The 18,761-nt window shown below is 39.1% G+C and overlaps 1 protein-coding gene across 2 annotated transcripts in view; it reads right to left on the reverse strand.

Annotated features, from left to right (window-relative positions):
• Window positions 1-867: 867 nt before the first annotated feature.
• Window positions 868-18,761, reverse strand: part of FAP (fibroblast activation protein alpha) — a 94,548-nt gene continuing 76,654 nt past the window's right edge. For both annotated transcript variants that reach the window (XM_004375428.3, XM_004375427.3), the window contains 6 exons: window positions 15,513-15,567; window positions 5,087-5,186; window positions 3,710-3,774; window positions 3,145-3,217; window positions 2,809-2,882; window positions 868-1,263 (listed from right to left, as the gene is read on the reverse strand). In XM_004375428.3, the coding sequence (XP_004375485.1) occupies window positions 1,162-1,263; window positions 2,809-2,882; window positions 3,145-3,217; window positions 3,710-3,774; window positions 5,087-5,186; window positions 15,513-15,567 (469 nt within the window). In that variant the 3' untranslated portion in view covers window positions 868-1,161. The remainder of the gene's footprint in view (window positions 1,264-2,808; window positions 2,883-3,144; window positions 3,218-3,709; window positions 3,775-5,086; window positions 5,187-15,512; window positions 15,568-18,761) is intronic.

Here is an 18,761-nt window from a genome sequence, read left to right on the forward strand (position 1 = left end):
AATTAAAACCCCAGCAAAATCTCATGGATATAGAGTTTTCCTCTTTGGATATTAGTGTTCATTTTATTTATTTTTGTTTTGTTATTTGGTTTGGTTTTGCAATCTGAAGGCAGTTACCGTTACTGATTCTAAAACCAAAACCCATTGCCGTGCAGTCGATTCTGACTCACAGCGACCATACAGGACAGAGTAGACCTGCCCCATAGGGTTTCCAAGGGGCAGCTGGTGGATTCAAACTACCAACCTTTTGCTTAGCAGCCATAGTTCTAATGCCAACAGTGTACTGGTTAAGAGCTATGGCTGCTAACCAAAAGCTGGGCATTTTGAATCTACCAGACGCCCTTTGGAAAGCCTATGGGGCAGTTCTACTCTGTCCTGTAGGGTCGCTATGAATTGGAATTGACTCCAGGGCTACGGGTTTGTTTGTTTTTTTTTTTTAATTCTAAAAAGGATACAAAAATAGGAACTTTTTCAGATTTGCTGCATTTCTTAAGAGAAGCCAGAATTCAGAATTCTGACTTCTTTCTATCAATACTTCTGGCAATATTGAAGAAATCCTTCGGGAAAAATTTTATAAACACTTCTTGGGGGGACAGTTTGAATTCTCCACAGAGTGCAAACATCAGGGTGTCTCTACAACATTCATCTCAAGCTTGATTCCTTGCATTTTCTGAACAATGCTTTTGCATTCTGAGCCATTCCAGCATTTCGAATTCTAATTACGAAAATTCAAAACTGCTTTCGGATTCTTCTCCTTCCTGACCACCCTAATATTATTCACGTACTCCCCTAGCACTGTTTTTTTGTGGGGGAGAAAAAAAAACTAAAACCCCAACCTGGAACGTGAAATCAATGAACACAAAATAATAGCACTTTAACTTCTGGCTTTATTTTTTCCCTTAAACAAACAGGTGATAAAACACTGTATCCATAGCAAAATGTCTGGCTCCCTTTTCTCTTCTTTCAGAGTACCAGGAAATGTAAACAATATTTATGTTGAATATCTGAATCTGCCTCATTTTCCTTTACCACCTTTAGAACAACCTTCATTTGTCTGTTTATACCGGTATTTCAACAGCGGAAAGAGTAAAACAAGCAAACAGTCTGAGGCATTTACACAGAGTTTTAAGATTGTGATACAGGTCTATATCTGCATCGTTTCTAGTCTGAGGAAGAAAAGCATTGCTTTAGGAAGTGGGTCATGTGGGTGTATAAGTGGTTCGTGGAGAGGCCGGATATGCCGTGGTTCTGGTCCGAGTACCACTGAAACACAAAGCGAAGACACTGGTTTGATTCCTGCAGCCACACACTGCATCTAGCTTCTACTTCTTCCTTGCTTTCAAGACCTGATGATTTATCTAATATTATGGAAAAATTCTGACTAAACAGACTTAAATAAATAAGAGAAAGCAATTTACATGTAAACATTTAGAATGGAAAGATTTAAAGACCTTTTCTTAAGCGTCACCAGGATTTCATATTCTTTAAGTTGATATTTTAAATCCCTGTGGTTGAGCTTTCACAGTGTTCTGGGGGATCAGGAGGCATAGATTCCAGAACGGGCGTGTTGGGTCTGATACTTTGCTTCTCTGGAGCTTGATGTCCTCATTTGAACAACCAGGGGTTTGGATTTGATTTTCCCCTAAGGCCTTCTAGCTCAAAGATTCCATGAGGCTTTTAGCCTGAGAATCTAATTCCTCCCGGTTGCAGAAAACCTACAACACATATAACCATAAACACCCTTCATAGGAGTTAAAAATAGCAGTGTAAAAAAAAGGGGGAGATAGCATTATAAATTTAAATTTATTGTTGGTGAGATGCCAGTAATATTATTTTTTTCACTGAATAAAGATGGCCAATGATCATGATGTAAATTTTTACTATATACTTCCTAAGTTGCATTTACTTTGGGGTCACAATAAAAACTGTCAGAAAAATCTCAACTCACCCCTCGTAAATTATAAAAAAAAAAAATTCCAAAAATGGGGGTCACCTTTTATGGGTTCTTGTTCAATATAAGGTTAAGAGCTCGGCTGCTAAAGTTCGGCAGTTCAAATCCACCAGCTGCTCCTTGGAAACCCTAAGGGGCAGTTCTACTTTGTCCTATAGGGTTGCTATGAGTCAGAATCAACTCAATGGCAAGGGGTTTGTTTTTTATTTTTGTTCAATGTAGGGCAATGGAAGGAGAATTCACACCCACTGAAGAGGGGAAAATGCAGTTAAGAGGGGTTATCTCTTTTGCATTGGCCTTCACCTTATTTTCTTCTATTCCTCATGTAACCTAGATTTTACATTTACTCAGTCATTCATTCACTCAGTAAACATTTGAGCTTCTGGGATGGGTCAGGCACTGAGAATACGTAGAAGACAAGATTCTCTTACCCTTAATGAAGCTGCATTACTTTAGGGAGCCATTAAGGTCCCTGATAACACTCTGCAATTGTTTCTTATTGAATAAATTGCATCTTTTAGCTGTTTTGGAACTCCCATCCCAGGTTTTGCAGGGACTCTAAGCATTTAGCTACACCATAGGATCACAGAACTATTGGGTGTTTGAGTGAGATCATCTAATCTCATGGACCTCTTTATTACATATATAACTCAACTGGGATCCCGAGAGGTGAAATGACTTGCCTAGGATCCTTCAGGGAGTTAATGAAAGATGCAAGATTAGCTTGGTAATGTTCTGCCTACTCTACCCTGTAGCCTTTTTGTCAGGTTTTTCTAAAAAAAAATTAAAAAATAAAATTCCTCCTTTAGGGTTGGGGGTCTAAGGCCATGAGTACTGAGTAAAATGAAATCATGTACCATTGCCTGGAAATCCACTTGCGCATTAACCAGAGCTTTAGCAATCTGTGCTGAGTTTTGAAAGTGCACATTATCTGCAACAAAGAAAGAGAGAGTTAAAGTGCTGCTAAATCCCAGAAAGCAGAGTGACAATGTATTGCCTGGAAATGAACACCAACAATTATCTAGTCATGCAGTTGACATTGTCAGCAGTGAGTAATCACACTCATTTATGGAAATGTCCCTGACTCTTAGGTACTGACCCCGAGCATAGGCATAGGAGGATGCTTAATGTTTCTTAAACAAAGTGATGCTGGCTCAGTATTTTTATGTGTAAGAGTCTTGCTTAAACCTCACCATCTGCTGTTCCGTGGATGAGAAGATAGTCTACATTTCTGAAATATTCTGCTCTTGCCATCACAGTTGAATTCTGGAAAAGAGAAAAAATTAACATCTTAGTTGCTGCAAGCTCTAATAGAAAACTAGTTAAATCATTGTGCAATGGACTTAGCACCAGTACTGAAATTATGTATTGCTTTGGTCGATAAATATTTAAGAGTCAGAGCAACACATTTTCATCATCATTTGCATTACTTCTATCTGATTCTTAGTTTGAAGAACTGAAAGTTTATGTGTCATATGCTACATATGAGTGAGACCTTAGGCGTAAATGGTGCCCACTCAAGCTGTGTAGGGGTTGGGGAGTGGGGAGGAGGTTAGGGAATGGCGGACGGGGAAAGAAAGAACAGAATCCAAAAGGAGAAAACTCCTTTCTAAGTGAGATGTTTTCCAGTTAACAAAAGATCATCGTATTTGCTTAGAGACCCAGAATTAAAACTGTAAACTCTGACCAACTGCTTTAGAATTCTTTAACACATTTGAAAAAAAAATTAATGACCTAAATAAAATAGAAAATACTTACTTTATAGTGCTCAAGATTATCATCTTTTGTTGGGAGACCCATGAATCGCTCAGTGTAGATAGATGCTATAAAAGATATAAGAATAAGTTGTTTGTATGTGATAGTATCATTAGCCAATAAAACTTCCTGGTTTAATAAGTGTTCCTCAGTATGCCCATGTGGTACCATTGAAGTAGGTTTCAGCTTTTACTTTCCTGTAATGCTCCACCAAAGTCATTCTGAGGGTTAGCCTCAAAGAATGTGTTGTCATCTCTACAATTTGCCTCAATAGAGCTAGAGAGAGAACAGAGCAAGAGATTTTGGAAACAGGAGCAACTAGCATCAGAAAGAGTGGTCTTAAGCTTCTTCACTTCTATCCAAAACCCTTTAGTGGGGGGTAGAGGGAAAGTTAAGGTAGGAAAGCAACCTTGTAGAATGACCTCACTGTATTTTAAAATAAATCACAAATGCAGCCACCTCTCGTACATTTGTTGCTGTTGTTATTCGTTGACCTTGAGTCAATTCCGACTCATGGTAACCCCATGTGTGCAGAGCAGAACTGCTTCACAGGGTTTTCAAGTCTGTGATTTTTTTTTTTGGAAGCGGATAGCCAGGCCTGACTTCCGAGGAGCCTCTGAATGGGTTTAAACCACTAACCCTTAGGTTAGTAGTCTAGTGTTTAACCATTTGCACTACCCAGAAACTCCTCTGGTACTTTTACTGGTATCTTAATTCATCTGCGATAGAAATATGTCCCCCAAACCCTCCCCTTTCCACTTTTTTTTCTGAATAAAGATTCCCTACAAGTCATAATTATCCCACTACTACCCCAACACAGAGAAGAGACTCTGATGAAAGCTTATTTTTATCCAATTATTAAGGTTACTTCAAATAATCCGTCTTGCACTGATTTTAATCATAAAAATAGGCACATACAGGAGGGAGGTGTAATTCTCAAGGAAATTTTTTGTTTCTCTGATTCTTGGAGCAGTGGAGCTGGCAGCTGCAAACTGTGTGGTGTGGAGGTGAATTGCTTGGCCCTGGGCCTGAATTTGAATAAAATATGCTTAAGAGCCAGTAAGACTGTAACTGTGTGCCTGCAAAAACACGGAATTAGCTCTGATTTCAAGGATTTGGCTCAGCAGGGGGCACAAGGTTTCTGGGGAGAGAACAAGATTTACTGGATTATGGTAGAGTCCTTCCTGATTCTTAAAAATGTCTTGGATTGTTACAATGAGATTATAATGAATCATATAAACAACCTCATTTATAGATTATATTTTCCCCAGTGATGCTGGGGTGAATTTTACTGCATAATTTGTTTTCCTAGCAACCTCAAATATAGAGTAATTATGTGTTAAATGTTTTCACGGCAACATTTATGAAATGTTTCCATACCGTAATATTCCCAGCTGGAGACCGGAGCCACTGCTATTCCACATTTGAAAAGACCAGTTCTGGATGCAAGGGCCAGCGATGAAACATAACCTCCATAGGACTGCAGAGAAATCGTTACAAGTCAGCCTCTGATTCACCTGCCTAAGCCATCCTCCAAATTTTTATAGCAACTCTACTCCCAGCAAGAGGATATGGGACCTGTGGGGGAGGGGTACGGATTAAAAGAAAAAAAACTACAGTTGCCATCAACTCTGACTCTCATGGTGACCCCCAGGTGTGTCAGAGTAGAACTGTGCTCCATAGGTGATCACAAGGCCTTTCTGCCAAGGTGCATCTGAGTGAACTTGATCCTCCAACCTTTGGTTAGCAGCTGAGCGCATTAACCATTTGCACTACCCAGGACTCCAACCAAACCAGTTGCTGTTGTGTAGACTCTGACTTAAAGGTGGATTAAATTGCTATCTTGCACCCCAGCAGTAAGCCCCACCAGACGTAACAGTAATTTTACCCTAATATGTTACAAAGAAGCCCTGGTGGTGCAGTGGTTAGAGCTCTGCTGCTAACTGAAAGGTCCGTGGTTTGAACCCACTAGCCACTCTGCGGAAGAAAGATGTAGCAATCTGCTTCTGTAAAGATTATAGCCTTGGAAACCCTATGAGGGAGTTCTACTCTGTCACACTGGGTGGCTCTGATTCAGAATCGACTTGATGGCATACAACAGCAACCACAGCAGCAAAACATGGTAGGAGCAGTTGAAGAGACGGGAACAAGAGTATAGTTGAAATTTTTCTGCTAAAGTTTCACTTTTTTTCTCTTTCTATATTTTCAGATAGGACCTTGCTAGAACAAAAGCAGGATTTTACTTGAAAGAAATGCACAGAGCAAATTATTCCCAAGATGCGAGAGTTGTGTGAAGCAGAACTTGTTTTATGTATTTATTAACTTTCATGACAAAACAGCAAGGGAAGGACACAGGAAACTTCTGGATAATTTAAGACCTAGCCAGAGTTTGTGTATAACATAGTGTTACATATTCTGTTTTGAGGATTTCTAACATAGAAGCTCAAAGGAGGAAAAGTCATAAATTTAATAGAAAAGCAAAGAAGTACAAAAGGAGTAGGTTTAGCAGTTACAGATTTCCTCCCTGGAGGAATTAACAAGTGGTTCAGAAATGTCACCTGGATAACAGAAATACATGTCTGCCCATGTCACTTAGAAATCTGAAAATTTTCTTAAATATAGAGTAATGAACAGAGTATCACAATAAGGCTGCATCTCCCCTGGAAATGCATGCTGGGAGAGAGATACTTCTCCTGGGAACATGTAAGCAGTGTTCTGGGACATGGACCAAAAAATGTGTGAGCTGGATTAGGAACTGGTTCTCAGGTTTGCTCTTGTCCCAACGTAGGGATGTCTGTCTATGTCATAAGGGGGACAGTGTGACTCTCCAACTAAGGATATGCCTTGTTTTTAATACCTTATAGCAACAAATTTCTAGGAATCACTTCTCTCAGGTCAGAACAGATCCTATCACTCTTTGCCATAGAAAGTCAGTCTTTAGAGAGGGAGAAAGAGCACATGAGAAATAGATACAGATAGAGACAGAGACAGAGTCAGGGTGATGGCAGCAGGTGGCTGGCAGGGGTCTAGTCTTTATTCATGAAATACGTATTTCTGGTGGAATGGGAGAAGTAAGCTAAACAATGTTGCTGAATTCAACAGTGAAAAGAAGAACTCTCTAACTAGCTTATAATTTTGTGTTTCCAGTTCTGGGGAATTTTATTAAGGACTCCTGACTATAGAAAAAAACAGGAAAAAAAAAAAAAGAGGCAACTCAAATTATACCATGTCCTCGTTTTATTATAACTGGAGGAGAACTAAAATGTGTTTTAATAGGGGAAAGATATATTTTTAAAGCAGAAGAAACATTTGGCTTTGAAAATCATTTTGGTAAGTGAAAATTCTCTATTAGGTTCAAACTTAGACTTAAAATATAAAAGTAATTGTTTTGATTAGTAGGTTAGCAACAAATATTAATGAAATGAAAGGTGTTTCCTTCTTTCTTAATTTTAGGTTCTAATGAGGTAGAGCAAGCCTGGGTCCTTTTGAAAAACTATTATTGTTTATTGGCGAAGTTTGTCCACCCTAGATAACAATACTGAGTCCTGCTTCTCTATTTCCCACAGGAGGGAACAGCATGAACTGACAGTATCTGCATGTAGTATAAAGGTTTTCAAATGTTTCTGTTCAAAATCTTCAGCATTATTAATCTGCATTTACTCCGTGATCAGATGATAGTGCTGTATTTAAATAAAACTTTCATGTTTTCGGGATGAATACAGACTGTCTCTATGGAGAAGAGCAAAAGCTACTCTAGCAGCAGAACAACAAAAGAAGGTGTACTTTAAAATCTCGGGCAGCTTGGAGGAGAGCTATTCCTATTGTAGAAATGAAGAGCAAAAGAACAACAACAAACCCAAGTTGACTTTTTTCTGTCCCCTATGGGTGGGGCTCCCAGGCAGAGTGGGTGGCTTCTGTGAGAAAAGAACCCACGGAGCAGATTGGCCATGAGAATTCTAGAATCTTGTCCTTTGCACTTAGACGCCTTGCCATTTTGTTTAAATGAAGGATATCTTTAAAAACATCCTTAGAAGGGCACAGAATTTGGAAGGAGGGTTTATGAAACACCCTTATGTGAGCCATAATGCACATGGGAACATTCTACCTACAGGCAATAATAATAACCAGCTCACATTTGTGCCACCAAAATGATTGCAATGGCCTTTGTCGTCCCTTACAATCTGTGCTGTACTCCTGCCTCACAACTTTCCCCCTCCTCTCCTCCTTGCTCACTGGCTGGTGATGGTCTTTGAATTCTCCAAGCACAATGTAGCTCCAGGACTTTTCCAAATGTTGTGACCTTCTACCTGGAATGCTCTTTCCCCAGAAACCTGCATGCCTCCTTTCCTCACCTCTTCGAGTCTTAAACGTCATCTTCTCAGGGAACCCTTCCGTCCTTCCAATTTCAAATCACAACAAACCTTGCACCCCCCACCCCCCCTTTTTTTCTCCATAGCACTTATCATAGTGTAGCATCCTAGGTATTTTACTTATTTATCTTGCTTATTTCCTTTTCCCCACCCATTCTCAACTCCATAAGGGTAGAGATTTTTGTCTCTCTTGTTAATTGATGTGTTTTAAGCACTTAGAATAAGAATAAGGCCTGACACACAGTAGGAATAAAATAAATATTTGTTGAATATATGACTTTCCTATTAACTCATCTTATCCTTACAGTGTCTTAGTGAGTGGAGTATTGCTGCATTTCATAATGAGGAAACAAGGTTCGAGTGAACTGACATAGTTATGGAGTTACTAAGCCAGGACTCAGACCCAGCATGCCCCTTCCTCTCTATCCCTACACTAGGGCAACCTCTTTGGGGAATTTTAAGTTCAGAGTCTAATATAGTCTCATTAGAGGTGCATTTGCCCTACTTTTACATCGATGATCACACATAGCAATTCAAATTGCTTATAATTAGTCACTGGAAGAGAAAGGAACTAAGATTAAATCATGAACTAATGCTTATTCAACACCACCTGGCTAGGCCTATATTAACAAAGCAAAGCCCATAAACGAGGCTGTCATTCTAATAATTTAGGCAAAACCCCCATTTCTCTTCAATTGTCAGAATTGCTTGCATTCTTCATTGCATAAACCAGGGTTTCTCAGTCTTGGCACTGTTGACATTCTGGGCTGGATAATTCTTTGTTGTGAGGGCTGTCCTGTGCATTGGAAGTTTAGCAGTATCCCTCACCTCTAGATAGCAGTAGCTCCCTCCCCTGCAGTGTGACAACAAAAATGTCTCTAGATATCACCAAATGTTCTCCAAGGGACAAAATCACCTCTGGTTAAGAACCACTGTCATAAACAGGTACTTCTTAAGCACAGTGCTGGATGCACGGTGGATATTTAATAAGCAGCTAAAAGCAAGGTTACTGGATTTTGTTTGTGTAAGCTGGCAAAATGAAAGAGGAAGGTTAAAAACAAAAACAAAAATGCTTCCTCCTCCCTTCTTGATCTGGATAATGGAGGGAAATGTAGGATTTGCAGATTATTGACCAATTGACCTCAAAAACAATTCTGTCTATTTGGATATAGTGTATTTAAGAAACTATTAAAGTGCCTAATATGTCGTGGAAACAGATGCTTTCTTCCCTGATATGGAACATAATAACAGCAAAATAACTCTTATAGTCATTCTCAAAGTCTTTGTCTTTTCTATCTCCAACTTCCCATGGGTCGCTGCTTATTATACTTATTAAAACAGCACTCGGAGCTATAATCTCTTCCCAACTTCTACTTCATTGCCTAAATTCAGACCCTTGGTATTTGTTCCCAGTATGACTGCCCTCCCAGCCCCTTGGCGGCATGCCCTTCCTCACTTCAGTCCATCGTCCACTCTGTAGCCAAGATGATCTTTCTAAGACACCAATTCCACTTCCTGTTGACTTCAAGAGCACTTCCTAAAGAAATGTCCTGGAAAATATCATTAACGTGTTTTGGGATGGAGGAGAGATAAAGAATTATGGAATCAAATACTTTTTGGTAGTACCGTGTTAAATAAAATTTAATAGGTTTCTATACTAGTCTTCCTAGAACCTATATGGAGCCCTGGTGGCACAGTAGTTAAGAACTTTGGAGACTTATGCATGCTAACCAAAAGGTCAGCAGTTTGAATCCATCAGCTGCTCCTTGGAGTCAGAAGTGATTTGATGGCAATGGCTTTTAGAGCCTATATATGCTATTATATAGAATGCATGGTTTATCAAGATTTTTAGAACATAGAACTGTTCCTGAAAAATATCTTGGTACTAATGGGACACATTTTGGGAAAATACTGACTTACAGAGTTAAATTCTATTTAAACTTGGCCTGATTTGGTCAAGTGTTGTGCCAAACATTTGATAAAGCTAAAAAAACAAACAAACAACAACAACAAAAAAAACACAGTCTATATTCCCTTGATGAGTTTACATTCTTACGGGAGAAACTAATAGACAAATCAGATAAAGTGTGGTAATTCCTATAAGAGCAGTATGAAGAGCTATTGGAGCACAAAGAAAGTGATATTCAAGTTGAGTATTTCAGAACAAGTTGGAGTTTTCGGAAGCACTGGTGGTGTAGTGGTTAAGTGCTACAGCTGCTAACTAAAAGGTTGGCAGTTCAAATCCACCAGGCCCTCCTTGGAAACTTTATGGGGCAGTTCTACTCTGTCCTATAGGGTCACTATGAGTTGGAATCAAGTTAATGGTATCGGGTTTGGTTTCGGTTTAGGAGTTTTCCATTTTGGAGTGGAGAATAGGAGGGAACTGGAAGAAGAGGATGAGCATTGCACGTGCAGGGAACCACAGATACAAACGTCTGGAAGTAAAAAGCATAGATATAAGTTAAATAACTCATGGGGAAAAGTGGAGAGAGATGAGACTGGAAGGGTAGATTGAGGCCTAGTTGCCAAGGGCCTTGCATGCAAAAAAATGCCCTTGAGCTATATCTTAAAGACACCGTGGAGCCCTAGACCATATATAAAGAATTGTGATTTGGAAAGATAACTTTGTTAGCAACACTGGAGCTTGTGAAGCTAAAGCACAGAGGCCAGTTAAGAGGCAACTGGAATGTTTAAGTCAGTGCTATCCAAACTACATGGAGCCCTGGTGGGGCAGTGGTTAAGTGCTTGGCTGCTAACCAAAAGGTTGGTGGTTCAAACTCACCAGCTGCTTCACAGGAGAAAGATGTCGCAGTCTGCTTCTGTAAAGATTTACAGCCTTGGAAACCCTATGGGGCAGTTCTACCCTATCCTATAGGGTCACTATGACTTGGAATTTACTTGACGGCAATGGGTTTGGTTTATTGGTTATCCAAAATATGGTCCATGGACCAAAAGCATCAGCGTTACCTGGAATCTTGTTAAAATGCAAACTCTTGGGCTTCACCCCAGAGTACTGAATCAGAGTCTCTGATGGTGAAGCCTGGAAGCTATGGTCTAACAAGCTCTCCAAGTGATTCTTCAGTAAGCTAAAAGTTTGAGAAGCTCTGATCTAAACCTGAGCTAAGGCAGTGTTAGTGGGAATGGCGAAAAGAGAACAGATTTAGATGTTTGAAGTAGAATTGACAGAATTTAATAACCAAGAATGTTGGAATTGGAAAGGGAAGTTGAAAGTCTTCTCAATTAGGTGACTAAGTACCTGGTGAGGCCTTTAATCAAGATGAGGACTTGTTTTCTGGTAGGCTATAGCAAGACTGAAGTCCCTGGGTGGTGTAAACTGTTAACTCACTCAGCTGCTAACTTAAAGGCTGGAAGCTGGAGTCCACCCAGAGAGCCTTGGAAGAAAGGCCTGCTGATCTATTTCCACAAAATAAGCCGTTAAAAACCCTATGGCACACAGTTCTACTTTGACATACATGGAATTGCCATGAGTCAGAGTTGACTCAACGACAACTGGTATAACAAGATTGGCTTGGGGCAAGTTAAGCTTGAGGCTCCTGTAAGAAATTTGGGAGAGATGACCAGTAGACCTATGAAACATGGTACTCAGAAGAGAGGTGGGGGCTAGTGTCAGGGATCTGGCAGTCCTTATCATCTTGGAAACCACATTAGTTTGTCCAAAGAAGTAAAGAGCGATGAAGGTCAAGGCCAGACTCAGCAAAACACCAACATTTAAAGAATGAAGGAAGGAAGGGGAGTTAGGGGGAAGGAGATAATGTAATGATCATAGATACATAAGAGAATGAAAAGAGAAAGACGTCACAGAGCCATGGATAAAGTCCACTCTCTTTTATACAGCCAAAAAAGCCCTGCTATCTTGCTCTCACCTACCTACTCAGACTCATTTCCTACACCTTTCTCACTATATGCTGTAGACTTCTGAAGTTTTAGGCTTTCTTAACTAACTCAGAGTCCCCATGCAGGCCATGCTCTTTGTTACTCAGGATCTGGACAATATGGTCTTCCCTCTGCCTAGAGTGCCCTGTTTCCAAGCTTAGTCAAGCCCAAATGCTACCTCATTTCTGACTCCTATCTTAACACTCACAGTTGGAATTAACCACTTTTCTCCCTGGTGTTCTTCACAGCAAGTTACATCTATTTTAGCGCTTATTACATTGCTGAGCCATTGCTTTTTTGCTGTCTGTTTTCTCCACAAGAGAGCCAGAGCTATAGCTTACTTGTCTTTTCATCCCCTAAAGAACCTGGCACATGACCTAGTTGAGATATTATAAAGGTTTACTCCATGGATAAAACAATGAGTGAGTCAGTGATCCTACAGATGGATTAAAAAATACAGATTGATCTCAAACCCAAAAACCTGATAAAAACTGTATAGTAGAAAGGAATTTTTCCATCTTCTGGTAGCTTCTGCTGATTTGTGGGCTGTTCAGATATTATTTCCATTGGCAGCTCACTGTTACTTTCTTCTCTTGCACATGCTCTCAGGGTCTACCTAACAATTTTTGCCATGTTGGAAAGTAAGCAGTAAAGGGGATCTAATACGCTACTCCTTCCAGAGGCACTTGCATAATTAGAGGTGGTAAGAATCTCTTGTTGAAGAATTTCAGGCTGGTAAGGAAGGTACTTTTGGGTGATGAGTGGGTTTTGTACATCATCCCGTATAGATGATTCTCTACTAAAATAATACCTGGAATGTTTAAGAAATGAAATAAAACGTTCCGTTTTATGGTTATTTCAAAGCCTGTAGTAAAAGCAAAGTATAACTCTAACAGAAATGTTAATGATTTTATGTAAATGTTTATCTTTAAATTTGAATCTTTCAAAGATTTGCTTTGAGGAATTTCATATAAGTGGGTGGTATGAAAGTTCTTATCTGAAATATTTCACTATAAAAATATTTCATTTATTTCTACCCATTTGAATTCCATTCTGTTTAGATATTTAACATTTGATAGTTTTAAGAAGGACCAAATGGCTTGAAGTAACAACTTTCCGCAAATTCACAACAGCTCTTCATCTGGTCACTGAGCTGAGAGCTGGGCCAGATCCTGCAGATTCTCTTCAATATTGGGTTTCGTTCCCTCCATTTGTGCAGGCCGCTCTCTGAGAAAACAGCCAAGAAAAACAAATCGAGCACAAACGGCTCTAAATTGACTTGCAAATGTACAAATTCAGACCAAAAAGTGAACTAGGAAATTTCTTGGAAGGATAATTATGATAGTTTATAATGGGCAACTCTGCAATCTTTCCAGTATTTCTCTACACTTTCCAGTGACCTTATTGCCCACGCCTGATAAGTTTTGCCACTTCTTTCAAAATGCATTTTCAAATCTGGACAGCTCCTGAAACGTGGGAAATTTATCTCCATGGCCTGTAACTAGAAAGCTGAATAATACTTTTCTTTAGCTAGCACAAATTGAAATTAGCTCTGTAAAAGAACTTGATTGCAAATATATATACATATATATAACATACATATATTTGACTATATATGTGTGTGTGTGTATATATATATATATACACACACATGGTGGCGCAGTGGTTAAGAGCTTGGCTGATAACCAGAAGGTCAGCAGTTTGAATCCATGTGGAGCCGGAACACAGACCAAGAGGTAGTCGTTCAAACAGGACAAGGGGATACTGTGTGGTTTAAAATCAGGAAAGATGTGTGTCAGGGTTGTATCACTTTGTATGCTGAGCAAATAATCCAAGAAACTGGACTATATAAAGAAGAATGGGGCATCAGAATTGGAGGAAGACTCACTAACAGCCTGCGTTATACAGATGACACAACCTTGCTTGCTGAAAGTGAAGAGGACTTGAAGCACTTACTGATGAAGATCAGAGAATACAGCCTTCATTATGGATTACACCTCAGCATAAAGAAAATAAAAATCTTCATAACTGTACCAATAAGCAACGTCATGACAAATGGAGAAAAAATTGATGTCAAGGATTTCATTTTACTTGGATCCACGGTCAATGATCATGGAAGCAGCAGTCAAGAAATCAAACGATGGCCCAGAATACATGGCCCCCAGACTCTCTGTTAGCCCCAAACTAAAACCATTCCCAAAGCCAACTCTTCAGACAAAGATTAGACTGGACTATAAGACATAAAATGATACTTGTGAAGAGTGTACTTCTTAGCTCAGGTAAATACATGAGACTAAATGGGCAGCTCCTGTCCGGAAGCAAGATGAGAGGCAGAAGGGGACAGGAGGTGGTTGAACAGACAATCCGGGGTGGAAAGGACGAGTGTGCCATCACATTATAGGGAGAGCAACTAGGGTCACAATGTGTGTATAACAGTGTGTGTATAAATTTTTGTATGAGAAAGTAACTTGAGCTGTAAGCTTTCACTTAAAGCACAATATAAATAAATAAATAAAAACTTCACCTAGGAAAAAAGAAATCAAACGATGTATTGCATTGGGCAAATCGGCTGTAAAAAACCTCTTTAAAGTGTTGAAAAGCAAAAATCTCACTTTGAGGACTAAGGTGTGCCTGACCTAAGCCACAGTATTTTCAATCACTTCATATGCATGCAAAAGCTGGACAATGAGTAGGGAAAACCAAAGAATTGCTGCCTTTGAATTACGGTGTTGGCAAAGAATATCGAATATACCATGGACTGCCAGAAGAACGAACACATCTGTCTTGGAAGAAGTATAGCCAAAATGCTCCTTAGAAGCGAGGATGGCGAGACTTCATCTCAAGTACTTTGGACATTTTAACAGGCGGGACTTGTCCCTGAGAAGGACATCATGCTTGGTAAGTAGAGGGTCAGCAGAAAAGAGGAAGACCCTCAACAAGATGGATTGGCATAGAGGCTACAATAAGGGGCTCAAGTATAACAGCAATTGTGAGGATGATACAGGACCAGGCAATGTTTGTTCTATTGCACATAGGGTTGCTGTGAGTCAGAACCAACTTGATGGCACCTAACAACAACAACATATATATATCAAACAGCCAAGACATGACTGGGCTACTCTAGCTACTAGGGAAGTTATATTCTAAAAATTCCTGTAATTCCAAACGTTAGCTTGACTTTTCATAAAGATAAAATATACAATAAAAGGTATATATTTAACTCTGAAATTACAAGAGGGAATTAAACCTGTCTAATTTGATGAGAAATATAGATCAGTTCAGCATGCTATAGCCTCTTACCAAAAAAATAAGTAAAAATTTGTGAATTATAATTTGCTCTACAGGGAAGAAACTAAATGAAAAAAGGAATAAACTTAAAACCACCACTTTGAAGCCCAAATTATCCAAATTGACTGTTTCCATTGACAGATTAAAGTATGTTGAAACATTAGCATTTCATGAGAAACCTTATAAGCGAACACTTTAGGAAAATGATGATTGCTGAACTGAATAACAGGCATGAAAAATATAGAACAACTCACCCAGCCCCATATGGCTATTCTTTTTTCATCAATGAAACCCATTTCTATGAATTTTCTAAAGTAAAAGAAACAAATTTGTAGAGTTTTAAGTGTGTACACATGACATTTACTTCATTACACAAGCATATTTAATCCAAACCGTTAATAGAAATGCTACATTTTCTTTGTTTAAACACATGCATAATAAGGCTGCATTTAAAAATAATTGATGAATATTATTTTGTTTTCTGCAATGGAGAGAAGGATCCTTTTAGGCTCTGTTGTACATTTTTTGAGTAGGACTTTCAGGGTTGTAAGGCCTAGTATCCTAGCTAATTTTATAGGTGAGTTACCTGTGACTCAGACAGGTCAAGAGACTGGCTCACAGTAACACAGAAATTGTTCACGATATGGGTAGATCCAAATTTCCAAATTCCCAGCGTTTGGAAAGAAAGTTTTTGTTGTTGCTGTTTTAAATTTTATTAATTTCTTATTACCTTGTTTGCTTAAATATTAATGATAATCATCATTTCATTTTTAGTCATACTTGGGATAAATATCCATTCTTCCCCAATTTCATGCTTAGACTCCCTCAATTCAGCATGGTATGGACAATTATATCTATCTTTTACATACCATTTTGTAAATGGACATAGCATTACTGTATGTGTATCGAAATGATTCATTTTCACTCCACCATAGATAGCATTGTGAAAATAAATCTTACCTTAGGAGCAAAGGTCTATGCTGAAAGGCAACCTTTAAAAAATCGTAGGAAGCCCTTGGGAAACACAACTTTGCAAAGCTGGCACGAAATGAGAGTGTTTCAGGCTACCTTATACCCAGTGGCATCACTAGGCTTGGTGTCACCCAGTGTGGTAACTCATGGTGTTAACCCTCATGCTAATTACCACCATATTTTAGCTAAAACACCAGAAAATTTGACAAAATCAATGACTATAAAAACACAGGCAGCAACAAGAACAAAAGTGTGTGCCTGTAGTGCCTGCTGATGAAGCCACGTGATTCAAAGCATCACTCTAACTGGGTAATAATCACAGCTCTGACCAGAGCACATTAGAAGGTTCAAAAACTAAATCAGCATAGAGTTTTAGCCTTGTAGATATATTGATACATGCAAGCTGGGCTTATGAAAATTTTTTTTGCTGTTATAGTTAACTACAGGAATATTTTCATAAAAAATAAACTTCTGCTGAAACACTGTACAAAAATTTTATAGACAGTCATTTTGATGTCACCCCATCTGACACTGTCACCTGGTGAGGTCTGCACCCCCTGTACCCCCTAGTGACACCACTGCTTAAACCATGCCCCAGTGATGGTTGATATTCTAGAGCAACTGTGATTTATTTTGGGGATGGCTTGATAAAAACTCAAGAAAATCTCAAAGAAATAGAAGCAGTGGTAGAAATATGCAAACTGGATGAGCCATTGCGGAAGCTACAGCAATGGAGAGGAAACCAAAGTGAGACACATGGCCCTCCCCAAAACACTAATTTTTAAATTCCCTTGGATTATTGTTAATGTCCTTTCTCATTCTTCTCTGGAATTAGGACTAATTTTCATGAAGTTGGAGAGTGTAGTTTCTTAAAAGGATTTCACAGCAACCATTTTGCTTGTTGCATTGATTCAGCTTGCACGTTTCAGATGCATAGAAGAGTTGGGCAAATGCCCGGGACAAACAGATGGGAAGAGGCCTCGTTAGTCACAGCTTACCCGACACTGATTCTGAGGGACACTGAGGAGTCTACAGGGAAGAAATGCAGCAAACGGAAAGTTGCTACCTGTGTAGATGTTGCTCATGATAAACCAGAGAAAATGTGCAGCAAGTTTGTGGCACTTCAGCCACCCCTCCACAAATTTCAACACCAAATGAAAGAATAAAAGATTCGCTCTCCTTGTTAAAAAAAAAAAAAAAATCTTGCCACTAATGCTCAAAGACAGTGCTGGGCCATAAAAACTGTCCTGATTTTATGATCTCCCAGAAGCTAGCAATCACACTGCCTTGCATCAGGAGTAAAAAGCAAATAACAGGTGATACATGGGAACAGGAAATTCTCAACAGCTCCCTTCCTAGATGTATTCTGAAAGGATGGCATTTACAGGAAATGATAGTGCAATAGTTAACATAGAAATGAAACATTAACACTTAATGTGGCAGGACTAGGTTAAAGGTTAGCTAGATAATCTGAGCACTTTGAGACCAACAAGGCTCTATAAAATTCACCTTCAAATTCTGAAGAGCTTCCAGGAGGGATAAATAGTGGTGATAACGTGGTTAAATCAACAAAACGTTAGTAATGAACAAAAAAGATGTTTTTCTAATTTTGGAGGCTGGACTGAACCTCACAACGTTTCTATCAGAAAAAATGACGTTGGCCAAGGTCATTTTGAAATCCTAGCGATGAATCATTATCCTATTTTAGAAATGATTTTTTGAAAACAGTCAATAACAGTGTGATAATGGTATTTCCTCATGTGATTCTTCCCCATCACTAATCCTGAAATTATGTAAAATTTCAAAAAGTTGTGAAAATATAAAAAATGCCTAAGGTACTCTAAATGAGCAGAGCTGGACCTAAAACCCCTGAAGTCTTAAGGGCCTCACATATGTACAGTTTGCAGAGAAGCCTGAAGAAAGTAGGTCTCGGCTTCATGCTTTTGATCGCACAAGTATCTCCTTTGAAACATTCTCTTTTGTATAGACAAAGTTGTGAGGTTGTATGGCTTCTTTTTCCTGTTTTGCTTTGTTTGAATCTATTTATTGGCACCGATTAGTATTCATAGCTGTTTCCAAATATATATATGATTTTCTTTTGGTATGTAGAAAATTTAGCCAGATTGTATTTTATAGGAGATTCAAGGGGACAAATTTCATTCCTTGAAGGGAAATTTGAGGATTACGATAGAGGGACTATAATCCCAATTCCCAGGTTAGGTTAGGTATTTGGTGTCTGATTCCTACAACACTTCTTTGGGAGACATTTGGTTGAGTCATTGCCAGGATTATCATTATAAATCTGTACTTTTTAGGTTTTGTTTTCTCAAAGCATCAGGTCCCCAGGCTTCCCTTTTGCAGAATAATGTGTCAAGCAGAACCAAGGCTTGACCCACTGCCATCTCCACTGTTGCACAAGTGCTTCCCAAGGGCCACACGGCCACTCTGGGTTCACTAGGACGTGTTTAGAAAAAGCTTCATCTAACAGCAACCCTGTCCTCTCTCCCAGATTGTAAGTGCACTGAAAGCAG

The sequence above is a fragment of the Trichechus manatus genome, unplaced genomic scaffold (genome assembly GCF_000243295.1).
Source record: "Trichechus manatus latirostris isolate Lorelei unplaced genomic scaffold, TriManLat1.0 scaffold00036, whole genome shotgun sequence".
Classification (NCBI taxonomy): domain Eukaryota; kingdom Metazoa; phylum Chordata; class Mammalia; order Sirenia; family Trichechidae; genus Trichechus; species Trichechus manatus.